This window comes from Chaetodon auriga, chromosome 17 (assembly GCF_051107435.1).
Source record: "Chaetodon auriga isolate fChaAug3 chromosome 17, fChaAug3.hap1, whole genome shotgun sequence".
NCBI classification, from domain to species: Eukaryota; Metazoa; Chordata; class Actinopteri; order Chaetodontiformes; family Chaetodontidae; genus Chaetodon; species Chaetodon auriga.
The window spans coordinates 19388199-19403526 of NC_135090.1; the positions used below are offsets into that span (position 1 = coordinate 19388199).

The 15328-nt window shown below is 43.3% G+C and overlaps 1 protein-coding gene across 1 annotated transcript; it reads left to right on the forward strand.

Annotated features, from left to right (window-relative positions):
* The first annotated feature begins 9100 nt into the window (after window positions 1-9100).
* LOC143335114 (serine/threonine-protein kinase Sgk1) lies at window positions 9101-14775 on the forward strand. Its single transcript, XM_076754276.1, has 13 exons — window positions 9101-9323; window positions 9839-9914; window positions 10616-10694; window positions 10786-10826; window positions 10944-11001; window positions 11095-11178; window positions 11293-11424; window positions 11533-11645; window positions 11780-11903; window positions 12002-12097; window positions 12196-12351; window positions 12462-12551; window positions 12721-14775. Exons 1-13 carry the CDS (start codon window positions 9254-9256, stop codon window positions 12883-12885), a joined length of 1284 nt encoding a protein of 427 aa, XP_076610391.1. The 5' UTR covers window positions 9101-9253; the 3' UTR covers window positions 12886-14775.
* The last annotated feature ends 553 nt before the right edge of the window (window positions 14776-15328 follow it).

The window sequence follows — 15328 nt, forward strand, 5'->3', positions numbered from 1 at the left end:
CATTGCTGATTTATCGCTAAAGACTGGCCCATAAATGACAAGAAACTGACGCAGAGAAATATCATACTATAGATTGTCCACTAGTCTATTTTCCAACTGTAAAAGTCCTGCTCATTGTTGGGAACAAAAGTAATTTTTTTCAGACTAGCTGTTTCCCCGTTTCCAGTTTTCATGCTAAGCTAGGCTAACCGTCTCCTGGCACCACCATATTTAACAGATTTGAGATGGTATCAATATTCTCATCATTTGTCATCGTTTAAATCATTACACAGAGCGTAACTGGGGTCAAGTTAAGGTCAGTCAACCAACAAAATCAGATTTCAGTGTTTGTGTCTAACAGGAAAAATTTCATTTAACAAGCAAGACAGCAAACAATCACTTCCCTCATCTGCGGTTCAACGAGTCCTCAACAGTGAAGGAGAAGACTGTCAGCTGCAAACAGTCACATGTATGAATCATCTGATTGGCATGTTTCTGCATCATCTCACACTAACTCATCTTCCACTGCTCGCACTCTGGCCCTCATTTAAATTACATGCAAATCTGTCCAGCCTAAAGTGGTCTGCCACATATTACTCCTGTGCCTCGGCCTCATCGTGAAACACTCGGGCCGCGTTTCTGTTCAACACAACATCATCCCTGCAGCTTTGCTCAAGTCACATGATATCAAACTGTATTTATTTTCACTTTCCCTGAGAACTGTGTCGTGCGGTGTTGTTCAAGGTGATGAGCAGGCTGGAAAAATATGTTTGTTGGCGAACTTGTTTCATTTCAACACAGGGCTGCAGATATGAAATGACTCAGTGGAGGTTTTAAAGAAAACGCCCGGTTCTCCTCCACTGTTCATTCCAATGAGTACGTTTAAAAACTCTCCTTGACCTCTGGAGGTTTTCTAATTTAAATAATGCTCGTTAGTCGGCCGTGGGAGCACTTTGTGTTTGCTGTGAAGTTGGAGTTCAGCAGCAGGGCAGGAATCTGCGTCAGAGGCTTCTGAATCAGCACCAACAAAGGCAGAAGGAACGGGCTGTGACACGTCTCACATCGTAAATATGGATGGCGGCTCTCCAGCGATTATGTTTTATCAGCAATGCAGATTTTCTTTAGTACAAACAATCATCATATTCTGCAGGAACTTTGAGGATTAAGTCTGTAGGGAGTCAAAAACCTAGCTCACTTGACTCCAGTAGGCCTTTTCCTACACATGCGCTGGCTTTGCTGGACTGAATGGGATTTGCATCTCCATTACGACAGGGCTGCCCAGCTTTAAGGTGCACCTTTAACTGATGACGCACTGGTCTTAAGCTGATGGCGCTCAAAAGCAGCACCCTCTTTAGCACTGATTACTATTGCACTATGCTACAGTTGTTGCCAGCCAGTTATCTAGTCATCTTCATGGATTTTGAGGCTCTTGTTAAGATTTTGTTTAGCATCTTCTGCTTACTGCTTGAAAAACAGAGAGGATGATTGAAAGTGATGAAGTATCTGCTATGTCTGGCAATGATATTTAAACACGTCGCTGCTGATGACAAAGATGATTTGATGTCACTTGAGTCAGTTGGGTGAGCTCTTAACTGAGCCAAGAGATGGTCCGTCTATGGCACATTTAAACTGGTGACAGAAATGTAATTCAGCACAGCATGGTTTGACCAAAGTGCCAATGGAAAAGCCCTGTAAGACTCCATTTAGTTAATGCCAGGTGAAGCCTGTGTAAATGCAACCTGCACGGTGTCACCACAGTTAAAAGGTCACCTAACTCCACCTCTTCCTGTTAGCTCAAGCAAGGCCAGCAAAAGCTACAAGAGGCTGCAGTCTTCCCCTCGCAAAAAGTGATTTAATAATAAATGACACCTGTACCTGGTAGGCGCCGTGTTTGTTGACATGGCTGCCGAACTAATTTGCATAGTGAAAGCTGATCACAATGCAGGCAGAATGGAGATAACGAGTACCCTTTTTAATATCAGGCGTAAACACAAAGCCCACAGATCAAATATCATTATCCAGATAATGTATCATGATACAGATCTCATGTTAATACAGGTCTACAGCTGTGGTGCAAACTGATAATTAACCTTTAAACGGAGCGCTGAAGCTGATCTGGTGGAGCAATATCTTACTAAGACAGCAGATATTGATTTTTACCTTTATTTCTCAGTCATCTGTATGTACACTTTGCCTGTGTAATTCATCTGTTAAGTTAAGCTTAACATGATTAGTGTTGAATTCAGACTAAATACAAATCTCTTTTCCCTCAGCTAACTGAATACAGTGTGACTGCAGCTCACTTGTCCAGCCTCCAAACCAAAATCATAATTCAACTCAGCACCTCGCTGTGTGACAAATGGTCTAACTCATCAATGATGCTGCTGTTGCCTGTATTCCTCAGGTGGTTCCCGTGTCATGGAAACTGGTTTCTCCTCCGGCGGGACTCCCACGCTCACGGGAGCCGTAACCAGACACCTGCTTTTGTTTTGTTCGATGCTCTCCAGGTAGATAAAAGAACAGATGAGGGTGGAGGTGGTGGGCTGATGGTGGTGAAGGGGGGGTGGGGGTGTATAGAGGAGGAGAGGCAGGTGCGTCACAGATCTTTGGTTTCAGCTATTTGCTCTCAACCGCAGGCAGGGCGATAAGAGGAAGAAACGGCAGAGGGAAGAGGGAAGTGCAGCGGGGAAAGTTGTTTGCCTCTGAATCGAAGACTTTTCCGACCAGAGCTGCAGTGATAGCCGCTGAAAAGAGGACGGGGAAGGAGAGGGAGGCACATTTACAGGAGGGCTACATCTTTCTCAGGCACTCAATCACCTGGACGCTCTGCAGCAGACAGACGTTCATTCATCGGAGACCCGCTGGCCAAGAGCGAATATAATCAAACACTTAGGACATGAAGACCGGCAAGAAATCCTTCATAGGTAGGCGCCCCTTTAATTCACTGTCTGTTATGAGATTGTCTGGGGAGTAATGTGCAGCCTCTCAGCACCACAGCGGAGGGGGATGCACCTTGAGACGTGCAACTTTTCCTCTTTTGTGGGTTGACATTCATGTCTGCATCTAACAGCTCAGTCATCTCAATATTGTGCCCTTTCTCGTCTACTCAGTCATGTGACTATTACATTTTTATGACTGCTTGTTAACTACTCAATGCCTTCCTCCATTTTGCATTCCCTCTGCTTGCTTTGACGTCGCTTTTTGGCCACACAAGCAACCAGAAGCCAAATTCAAAGGCATCGTCTGGCACTCCTCCCTCTGTTCTTGCATTGTCTGCTTAATTTTGTAATGTCAAACGCAGAGCCTCTCACCTCCTCTCTGCAGCTGCCTTGCTTTTCATCTCATTTGTCACACGAGAGGATAAAAGCGACTGCCAGGCCTTGACACTGTAACCAGGACTGAAAGGATCGGATGATTTTGGCATCCAGCAGTAGCCCCGAAAAACAGTTTTGTTCCCACAAATACAGATGGAAAGAAAGGGCCAAGAGAAAAATGTGAAAGGCATATTTTCCCTTTTGTTACAGCTTCTAAACATGAAAGGAATAGTTTGACACATTTGGAAATACATTGATTCAGTTTCTTGCCAGAAAATTGATACCATTTGCGTGTCTGTACAGTGAATTTGATACTAGCAGACAGGAATCTTAGCTTAGCATAAAGACTGAAAATAGGGGGAAACAGCTAGCCTAGCTATGTTCAACGGTAACAAGGCTACATCTCATTTGTGTTCAGTCTGTTCAAATGCTAAAAAAGACACGATTTCGTCCTGGAGTTTCTGCTTTTCAACTGTCAAACTCATGATGATGACTTATAGGACTAGACAAACACAATGTACAGGTTGACTCCAGAGAGAGCCGGGCTAGCTATTTCCTCCTGCTTCCATTTTTTACGCTCAGCTGAGCCAACCAGCTGCTGGCTTTAGCTTCAAATTCACCGTACGTGACACGAAAAGGTATCGATCTTCTCATCCAACTCTCGACGAAAAAGCAAATCAGCCTATTGTATTTCCCAAAATGTCAAGCCATTCCTTTAAGACCGTCCCCAAACCTGGACTGTATTTTTGTTTGTGTTTCAGGGTGTCAGCCATGGCCAGATGCATATTTGTCCTCCTCTCTGTAGCCTCACAAAGCCAGTCCATAAACTTAGCTTCACTCATTGTGGTCTGGAAAAGCTCAGGAGGTATTTGTTTGGATTAGGGACATCGTGACTGCGTGGAGGAAAATTACTTTGGAGGCGAATGGATCATAGAACTGCTCTCCTTTGCATTTAACGGAATAAACGCACCACTCACTGAGCTCCCATCGTCTGTTTTCAAACTGGAAAAACAGGCTGGCTGTTTGGGAGATTTCTCTGAAAATATCCAGAGTGAAATCAGTTCCTGAATAAATTTCATCCACGAGGTGCTGGACATACAAGTCCACTAATTGGCACCCAGTTAAAATTCATAAAACAAAGCCGCTTGTTGTTGTCATCACCTGAATCACTTCACACGCATCATTCATTGGTTTTGATTCCAGTCGACACACTCGATTGAGATGTTTTCCAGATGAATATCTCATCGTGACATCAGACCTCATGCTGGATTTGCGGTGATAACATCGCTCAGCAGACCACAAACTGGAACAAATGAATGAATTGGTGGTGCAGATGTGTTCATTCTGTTTATGCTGGTTTGAACGCTTCAATAGAGGCCAATACTCAGGCAGGCTCATAGACCGGAGCTTAAATGTTTTTTCCACGTGTCATCTTTCATATGATCACAATGCAGGCCATGAACAGAGAAACGGGAACTGCATTCAATAACGGAAGTCACCACTGTCCACTGATTCATAATGTTTGGCCGACATGGGAGGTGCAGTTAGTGAATGAGAGTCTGCTGCTCTGAATGAAAACGTCTTCTTTTATCTGCTTCCTCTCTACGGAACTGTTATAGTTTCGGTAATGCACAGGAAACCTGCAGTATAGAGTCACATACAGCACCACAGCAACAGAGCAGAAATACGACGTTAGACCGGAGGTAATATCAGAGTGCATCAGGACAAAGCTCATCTTACTTCATGATAGTAACTACAGCAGTAATAGCAAGCACATGAATTTCATTAAAAGAGGCTTTGCGGTTCAAAACAGGCAGGATCATCCCTCTTGCCTGGCAACAAATTAAAGTAATGCATCATTTGTAATAATTTGGCAGCAGTAAGTGTCTGAGTCATTCTGTAAGAGAGCAAACATTTCTTTCCTCTTCTTTATCTGATGAAGCAGGCGTATGAGCAGCCATTTAATCCCCGCCGGGAAAACAAAAAACATCTCATCTCCTGCTTGGGAATTCAGGAGGGAAATAAAGAAAGATGGTTGTAATTCTAACTCTGGTTTCATGAGCCAAAACCTGCTCCCACTCACTGGGGCCTGAGGCTGCACTGCGACGCTGTCGTACTGGACCGCCACCTCCGGTCTGCATCTCTGCGGTTGTCTGTATGAGTAATGCTAAGTGCCAAGAGTATGTGAGAGAATGATGCAGGTGGCAGGCTCAAGCAGAAAAGAGGAACTACAGAGAGATGTGATTTTTGCACAGATCTGTTCTCAGTTGAGATCAGAGGCTGACGAAGGTGGCATGACTGTGTGGGTGTGAAACTCGCAAGGCCGCGATCGCTCCTAAGAGCTGGTCAACAAGACCCAGAGTGTAATTAGAGATCCTCCGTCCTCATTAGCCAACAGGCTTCCTGTCAGCCCTGCAGATGGTCACTGAGGACCTGTTTGGCTGCATGACTCATTCATCCACCTTCTGCTGGGTCCGACCCACTACACTGGAAGCAGGCAGCAAGGCAGATAGAAGTCTGGTTTCTCATGTACAATATAACCGTTGTACTGGAGCCAAAGAGACAGATAAATGTAGAGCAATCTTTGAAAAACCCAGACAGTTGTTTAACAGCAATTGTTCTGAAGGGACTTCCAGAATCCTTAAAGACTTTTCTAACCATCTGGTTGTATATGAACCAGATAATTATAGAATATAGATCAGTACACACCGATGGACATTTAATCAAGTATTGTGCTGAAGAACAATTGTACTTTACTATTTCCATTTTATGCTACGTTACATTTGGATATTTGGATGAGATTCATGGAGCTTTGTAGTGACTTTCAGCTCATTATTTATCCATCTGGCCTTTACTTTACTGCTGAGTCACTCTCATCGCTCTCATAGCGTCGTTTTCAGCCACAGCAGGAGGCTGTTTTCAGAGAAAAGGCTCCAGAAATCCACTGACCACTGCTCAGCACCAAACAACAGACAGGCACAGTCAGCTGCTACCTGGTGAACACGGTGGAGCATTTATTAGATAAAGAGCCAGATATTTCCCTCAGGAGATGGTGGAGTCCAAAAACAGAGCTAAAAGAGACTGAATATTGGACTTATTTTCATCCAAATGGCTCCAAATGAATGATAATGTCGCTCTGTAACTACTCTGCTAGCTGTCTTCATATACCACACTGCAAACAAATTAGCATAAAAGGTGATGATCAGGTCAGTGTTATGGAAATACTTTAAGAACAGTGGCGTGTCTTGTTAAACAACCTTTTGGTTTTGCACAGATCGTCTGGTATTTAGTTTTGCTGGGGTTCATTTTCAGTGCGATTCACACACCAGCTTACAGCCCCAGAAACAGCCTGTAGTCAAGTGGCCCCACACTGAGCCTGGGGAGTTATGATGGACGGCACCCTGTGAGAGTTGGAAAGGCTTTTACTGGATGTGCTGGCAGCTGACTCACATGACTGCTTGTCAGCGAGTGGAAGCGCTGCCTGTCTGCTCAGCATCAATCACACGACCGGGCAGAGCGACGGAAAAACATGGCAGCTTTTGTGAGGGTGCTAAATAAAACCTGATTAATCTGGCACGAGAAAGACATTTACAGAGAGAGAAACTGAAAGAGATACCGTCTCTGTGCACGTTCAGTGCATTTGTGGTGATGTATGTGAAACCTCTACGGAACAGATCAGTGTTTATCTGCGACAACAGGAAAGGCTTGATGCAGACTGACGTGAATGTTCATTATCTGTCCTTTTCTCATGCAGAAACACATTGTTCAGAAAAAGGGGGAAATACCAGTTTAAGCAGCTGCGTTTTGCTCTGTAGCACCAACTTTACGTTCCATCACAACAGAAACAATGCAAATCGAAGACAGAAGTGACTTCACACACTGTTAGAGGGAACTGCCAGAGTCAGGTTTACCCCTCTACATGTTACAAGCGATGGCAACATGATACACTTGAATAATTCAGAGAAAGACAACATGAGGTGAGGAAAAAGTCCCACGCAAAGCCTGGGAGAGGTCGCTGTCATGCAATTGGATCTGGTGTGTTTCTGTGTGTAAACAGAGCTGATGCTGAGCAGCGAGTGTTTGCTCAGGTATCCACGGTATGTCATGATACGCCGCTCGATGGCTGTACGCCAGCCAGTTTCTGTTTGAGCCCTACACCACAGATAAGCCCCTTCACTTCCTCTTTCGCCATGACAAGAAGTACTGGCCCAGTGAAGTCTCACTTCCATGAAACTCTGCATGACTGTCACATGTCAACCTGGGGACAAAACCCAGGAGTTTCCCGCTGTCAGAGCTCAGCTGAATGAATCTCTGGGGACTGACGCAGATGTTTTTAAGAACAGTGCTGGAACAAGTACCCAGATGCTTTGCATAACTAAAAGTAGTACAGCTCGATTCACTGATTGACAGGCAAGCTAAGGTTAGCCAGCTAGCTGTAACTTAGCTACGCTGCATGGATTGGAGTTGGTTGCTTGTTAATGCGAGCTGATAATTTGCAAATGACAAGCTAGCAAAGACTTTGCTATGTAGCTAGTCCACACTTCAAAGTCAGTAAGCTAATGTTACATACGTAGCTAATGTTATGTACATTATCCAGCTAAAACTACAGATCACAACATCTTTTGCCCATGATTACCAAAATATTTTGCTGTTGTTTGACCAAAAACCAAAGATACTCAGTCAAAAAGGAGAAAAGCAGTAAAGCCTAACATTTTAGAGGCTTTACTTTATTTTTCTTTACTTTAGTAGCTTTATGTTACTTTTCACCACTGTAACAGAAAGCTGCAGTTACAAGAAAAACATTGTTGTCATTGTTGTCTATCTGTGGGCTAAAACACCTATAGACTGTTCTCAACTCTCATCCAAAAACCATACTTTCTCTGTGAGCGATCCAAGGACGCCTCATCAACAGACACTAAATAACCTCTGATTTAAAATCACTATCACCGACTGGAAAATTTGCTATGCGGCTCGCTCTCCTCCTCAGGCAGTATAGCTATCTGCATTATGGCACAGTTATGTAACTTACAGGGTTAGTGGACCACATCTCTGACAGATGGACTGATCACTGATTCGGCTTAAAGTATGATGTCATGTGTAATTTCTCTGAATTTATGTAATTCTGCCTTGCAAAGTCACCTTTATAACCTTGACCTCACCAGCCACATAAATCCACTAATTATTGAGAATCGAAAGCACATGGAGATTTGTGGAAATTGCATGGATTTGAAAAAGAGGACTGTCTATGCAGAATTTTGCTTTTCTCCTCATGCATTTTTACATCCTGCAGCGTGTGGGTTACTACGATAAGCAACCGCAGCTGTTGCAGAAGCTGAAATGCAGCAATCGTGACATACATTTCTCCACACCCTTTCAAAATAAAGCGACTGCAGGCTTGAGGGCAGCCAAATCCAGCTGAGGTCTGCATGCAGTGGAGAAGCCAGAGACAGAGAATCAGCTCTGGTCCTGTGATCGCAGTTGTTTTCTCCTCTTAATAACCGACTTTAATCTCTTTGTGTGCACGGTGATTACAGTCAGTTGGTGCTTTTCATTGAGAGAAAATGATGAAGAGGAAGGGGGTGGAGGTGGTGGGGGGAGCTCGCCTCCCTCCTCCACCTCCTCCTCCTCCTCCTCTGCGGTGAGCTCTCCTCGTCATCCCCCGCCTCCTACAGGCAGAATGTGGCTGCAGCGGAATCCCGTGACGTCACTGCCCCCAGCAGTTGCCCTGGTTACGCGGATGACGAAAAGTGGGCGTCGCCTCCCAGCACCACGTGCTCCGTATATATGCGCTGGCTGGCTCGCGCAGAGAGCAGCGGCACTTCGGAGCGGCGCGCGGTCGGCAGTTCTCGGCGCGTTTGATCTGGATACGAAGTGAACGATCACTGACTAGAGGATCAGAGAAGGACTGATATTTTCTCTTTTTCGTCGTTTTTGCACTGGATATTTGTTGATCGCTCAACATGGCTGTGACTGAGGCTGGATGCGACCTCACGTACTGCAAAATGAGGGGAATTGTCGCCGTTCTCACCGGTGAGCGACAAAAACAATTACCGCAATTCATGACTAAAGCTGCTCCTGCATTGATCAGTGAAGCAAACTAAGCGTATTTAATGATATGTGCTGGTTAGTAGGCTAAACAACAGCTGCCATAGATGAATTAAACCTAATCGCAAGGTGCTTTTTTTTGCTCTACTTGTATAGAAATATCACATGTATCACTTTTAATTAAGTGTCGCGCGAGAAATCTGCCAAATAATCTCAAAACTGGTTATTTGTGTGTTGTGTTGTGGTAAGGATGGAAAATGCTTTGTTGGCCAGCACTGTTGGTATCTGAATGAGTGACCCAAGTGGTTGCATAACCTATAAGCCCGCAGCGTTAGAGGTCTGTGCACCACACGCAAATCGACCCTTTAACAACTCAAAAACAGCGAATTACAACTGGAAAACATTTTTCCAAAATTTCTTCTCTGATGGAAGATGTTTTTTTCTTTGCATCATCTGTGAGTGTGTGATGCTGAATTCTTCCCCCCTCTCTCCATTTGCAGCTTTCATCAAGGAGAGAAAAATGGGGCTGAATGACTTCATCCAGAAGCTGGTGTCTACCCCACATATCTGCCAACAGTGAGTATACTCATCTAAAAGATATTCCACGAGGGATGAGCGTCGGGTGGAAAACTGGCCTTAAAAAGTGGCACAGGGAGCATCACTGGGCATCAGTTACTTCCTGGCTCTAGTATTTATTTCTGATCACTGGCCCATTCATGACCAGTGTCCAATCCAATCAGCCACCTGAGTTTGGCAGGACATTCTGAGAAGAGCATAATCTGCATCCAAGAAGGCAGAGTAAGAATAGCCCTTTCATGACGAGCCCGGTAACAACCTCGCCACTGCCTAATCACCAGCAAATCCTCTCTGTCCCCTAGACGAGGATAAACCGGTAATTCAGTTATTACATGATACAGGACTTGTCGCATCACACGTCCTGACCTCCAGTTGGGGGCCTGGTGCTGTGGAAAAATACCTGCACCCGTAAGGAAAGGGTGTGTGAGCTGGACCGCTGAGTCCTGCAGAGCCGCCTGAAGCGTCTTGTCGTGGGTCAGCGGCTTAAGCTTTTCCTCAGACAGGTTAGGCTGTTACACCCCGATGACCCTGTCCTAAAGCTGACCTGTCTGGGTCACCTGTACCCCAGCAGGGATCATCCATTCAGCTCTTCAGTCTCACAGACTGCTGTAGATTTCAACGTGCAACAAAATAAATGAATAGAAAATAACAGCCGGTATCAAAATCCATCATGTAACCAGCTCTATGTTTTTTCCCCCCAGTGTTGAGGTCAACAACTTCCTGAAGATTGATGAGAATCAAAACGAGGAGGTTGGAAATGACGAACTTCTTGAAAGTCCGGTAAGCAGAAACTGTTCACTCACCATGTGATTCATTTTCTTTCCATACTGTGGCACCATATTTATAAAATTCCCCCTTTCTTATCTTTCAGATGTGCCTAAATTCACGAAGTTCGCTGGCTGAGGACACTCAGTAAGTAGCCTTATTTAAAATCCTCTTTATTTTTAATGTAGATAGCAACAATTTAGTAAAATACACCTGTCTCCTGTCAATAAGAGTCCTAATTGTCTGTGTGTTTCTCTACATCAGGATCAAACCCTGTGATTTTGACTACCTCAAAATCATCGGCAAAGGCAGCTTTGGAAAGGTGAGTCTCTTTTATATACCAAACTTCTCTTATCTGCGCATATCTGTAACAGCCCCAACACCATCACTGATGCAAATATTTGCTCTCTTACAGGTTCTGCTGGCTCGACACAAGGAGTCCACCAAATACTATGCGGTCAAAGTGCTACAGAAGAAGATCATCATGAAGAAGAAAGAGGTAAACTCAAGATTAATCACCATACAGACACCTAAATCCACATCTCTTCTCTGTCATAATGTAAACTGTCGATGTGATGAATACATCTTACATTAACATCTATGTTCCTTCCAGCAAAAGCATATCATGGCTGAGCGCAGTGTGCTGATGAAGAACATCAAGCATCCCTTCCTGGTGGGGCTGCACTACTCCTTCCAGACGACTGACAAGCTGTACTTCGTCCTTGACTATGTCAACGGCGGAGAGGTGAGTTCAAATCTCACAACGCCCAGAAATCAACCACAGACCAGAATCAGGTCAGAAAATCAAAGCATGTTTCCAGCTGATGTTGACAGATGTTTGTTTTCTCTCCAGCTGTTCTATCATCTCCAGAGGGAGAGGATCTTCCTGGAGCCCAGAGCCAGGTTCTACGCTGCTGAAATTGCAAGTGCACTTGGCTACCTCCACTCCCTGCACATTGTGTACAGGTAATGAACGATCCTACAGTGCCCCCTAGTGGACATTTACTAACATGATTCGTGTTGAGCTGAGCTGAAGGAGCTTTGGAGTAACTTTGTAGGTTTGAGTCATTTTTCTAAAAGCTCTTTCTTCTTCTTTATAGGGACCTGAAGCCTGAGAACATCCTGTTAGACTCACAGGGCCACATTGTGCTCACAGACTTTGGTCTCTGCAAAGAAGGTCTTGAGGCCAACGGTACAACAACAACCTTCTGTGGAACGCCTGAGGTACAAATGTTAAGGCTTTCACACGTCCTCATTATCAAAATAGAAAATAAACCAAGGACAAATTCTAACTTTACTCTTTCTCGTTGTTTTCTTCACAGTATTTGGCCCCTGAGGTTCTCCAGAAGCAGGCGTACGACCGCACAGTTGACTGGTGGTGCCTGGGGTCGGTGCTCTATGAGATGCTCTATGGACTTGTAAGTTAAACCTGAGACTTTATGCCTCTTGGTGCAAGTCTACTGCTGGCTCATGTATTAAATAAACTTAATTTGTTGTTGATGTTTCTGCTTTACAGCCGCCGTTCTACAGCCGCAACACCGCTGAGATGTACAACAACATCCTGCACAAGTCCCCTGTGCTCAAGCCCAACGTGTCAAATGCAGGGAGGGAACTGCTCGAGGGGCTCCTGCAGAAGGACCGCACCAAGAGGCTGGGAGTCAGGGATGACTTTGTAAGTGTGAACAGCTGACCCTGAAGCACATGTGACATAGATAGCTGTAAGAGATCCGTGAAGCTTGTTTGCTATCAGTCTGCTGATCTACAATTTGTTTTTCCATCCAGCTTGAACTCAAGTACCATTCCTTCTTCTCCCCAATCAACTGGGAGGACCTGATGGCCAAGAAGATCACACCTCCCTTCATCCCCTCAGTGGTAAGTTCAAACCAGGACTGCAACTGATGATTTTTCATTATCGAATAATCATTTTATTTATATTATGTCAGAAAATAGTGGAAAATGCCTTGAGTCCAATCTATTAGTGTCTTGAAATGGTTCCTGAGACTACATGTCTAATTCCCGTCCTTCCTGCTTGGCTTAACAGAGCGGTCCCACCGACCTCCGACACTTTGACCCCGAGTTCACCCACCTGCCTGTGTCCTCCTCGCTGTGCACTGACACCCCAACTGTGACCAGCAGCGTCAAGGAAGCAGCCGGAGCCTTTCCAGGCTTCTCTTACGGGCCTCCAGCTGATCACTCCTTTATGTGAACGCTAACATCTCTGTCCTTCTGTCCAGGGAACTCACTAGAAACATGATAACAGTTCTGGATTAAGGGTCTTATTTTGACTGAGGAACCCTGCTGGAGCAGCCTGTATAGAGGACGTTACGCAGCCTAACAGGAGGATCTAACTGACAAAATGGACATGAATACTGGGGGGATCTTGAGGGATTTTGTGCATGAAAATTGTACAGATGGGGACTCTCATGTTACAACACCACTGGTCCTACTCTTCCGCCTCAACCACCCAAAATTATCATACGTGTGTGCCAAGTATGGATGCACTCTGTGGTCATAAAACATCGCTCTCTGAGGGCTCTGGACCTCACAGCCACCGGTGAAGTGACATGAAGAGAAGTGCCTGAGGTTCGAAAGGCAGTGTGGACGGCAGTAACAGCGTTATCAAAAAAAAATAACAAAACCATTTCACTTGTTTGGGCTTTGACCTGAGCGCCAGCTGTTAAGGGTGATGCCTTCATTACACGTCTACATATGTTTTTGTTTCAAAGTTCACAATGCGTTGTTATTTTCATGTAAATGCTCAATTGCACTTGAGGAAACAAGGGTCAAGAAAAGTGAAACAGTTCGCTTTAAGCATCAGCAACTTTGGATTAGACAGCTGCATATCTTTCCACTTCTTATTTTCATACCTGTGGTTTGGACAAAGAGATGATGGCATTTCAATGTTGTATGCTAATAGAAACACTTGGACCAAACTGTAACTATGGTATGCTTAACACAAAGACTTTTTGACCGGTTTGTCCTCAGAAACTGAAGATCAAAGTTTTACTGTACTGTGTAGAAGAAAGAAGTTACATATATTTTATTGCAAAACCAAAAGGTTTCCATGATTTAATAACTACAAACACTGTCTCTTTACTTTAAAGAAAGGTCTGCATATATTATAAATGAGTTCTAAATGTTTCCTAGTGTATATATTTATATATACACACATATGATAAAATTCTATTTCCTCTATGGCAATATATTTTATTTTTGGTTTTTCCAACTTCTTTTCATTTACAACCAGTGACTGTGTTAATCGACATCTGCTCTTTGCATACTTAATGACAGACTTCTCTTATTGATCAGGAGAGTGTGATAAGAGTTCAACCAGCAATAACAGGCCCACATCAACGATAGCACACACTGTATATCAATGTTCTTTCAAATTTAAGTGATTGCTGTTTTATTGCAAACACTCCGGACAAACTACAGAATCTGTGATTACAAATGTTTTTGTATTTATGCATCATGTAGAGAAGAACTGTGAATGTCTTGTGCCTGTCCAAGGCGGCCTGATCCATATATACTGTTTGTACATATCTCTTTTCCCTAAACCTCTTTGTCCCTTTTCTTGGTAATAGTCTGAATAAGAAAGTGCTTCATTAACTTTGAAGAAGAACCACAAGGTGGAGCAGGCACTGGCTTTCTCCGAACAGTGTTTAGCCACTGGCTCACTGCATAATATGGTTCTGGAAAGTGCAATAAAATCTTATTAACTCTGAAAGAATAATTATCATCTCTTTTAGCAGAAGTGTAAGTTGTAATTTACGATCTGATATGCATTAAGTTATTAAGAAAGGATCTTCACTCAAACAGAGGTTGTTCTTGACTTTGTTTTGCCCCATTCAGTCTCCATAATTTAGGCATTTGGTTTGCAGTGCATTTTCAAGCCTGCTGAAAAAACGAGAAGGCAACACACAGTTCTAGATAATTTTCTTCCATATTTGGAAGCATTATTTTTTCTGTTTTGTATTTTTTATGTATATTTATTTTCATGCCACTGCTACTGTACAAAGAAAATAATTTACACGATCAACTGAAATATTGAACTGTAATCTGTGTCAGAAATGGCAAATAAATTCACTAAATTCAAGGCAAGTGTGATGTTTTTGTTTGATGCTACTTTAAATAATAGTTACTGACTAATTTCGCATTTAATAATATAATGCAATAATTACTGTCATTGACAATTAATCTGCTGTGAACTTTGCCAATTAATCAATTAATCACTTGGTCTTACAAAATAATGAAAAATGACAAATGTTTTGTCCATCAAACAGTCCAAAACCAGAAGATATTCAGTTTATTGTCACATAAGACAAAGAAAAGGAACAAATCCTCTAATAAACTGGAACCAGAGAATTAGTCAGTTATCAAAATAGTTGTTGATTCATTTTCTGTCAATGACTAATCGCTTGATTAGCTCATTGTTTCATTGTTTTTTAGCAGCTGATCTTTTGTTTGGGATTAACCTTCTGTCTAATTGAAAGTTTATCTTGTGTTTTTGATGCCCTACATCTTACAGGGTTTATGTTTTATCAGACCTTTGGTCAGTTTTATACTCTACATATATGTGAGTTATATTTCATCTGCTCTTGAAGAAACAGTATTTCATTCAACAGTATTTTTGCAACTGAAAATGACGA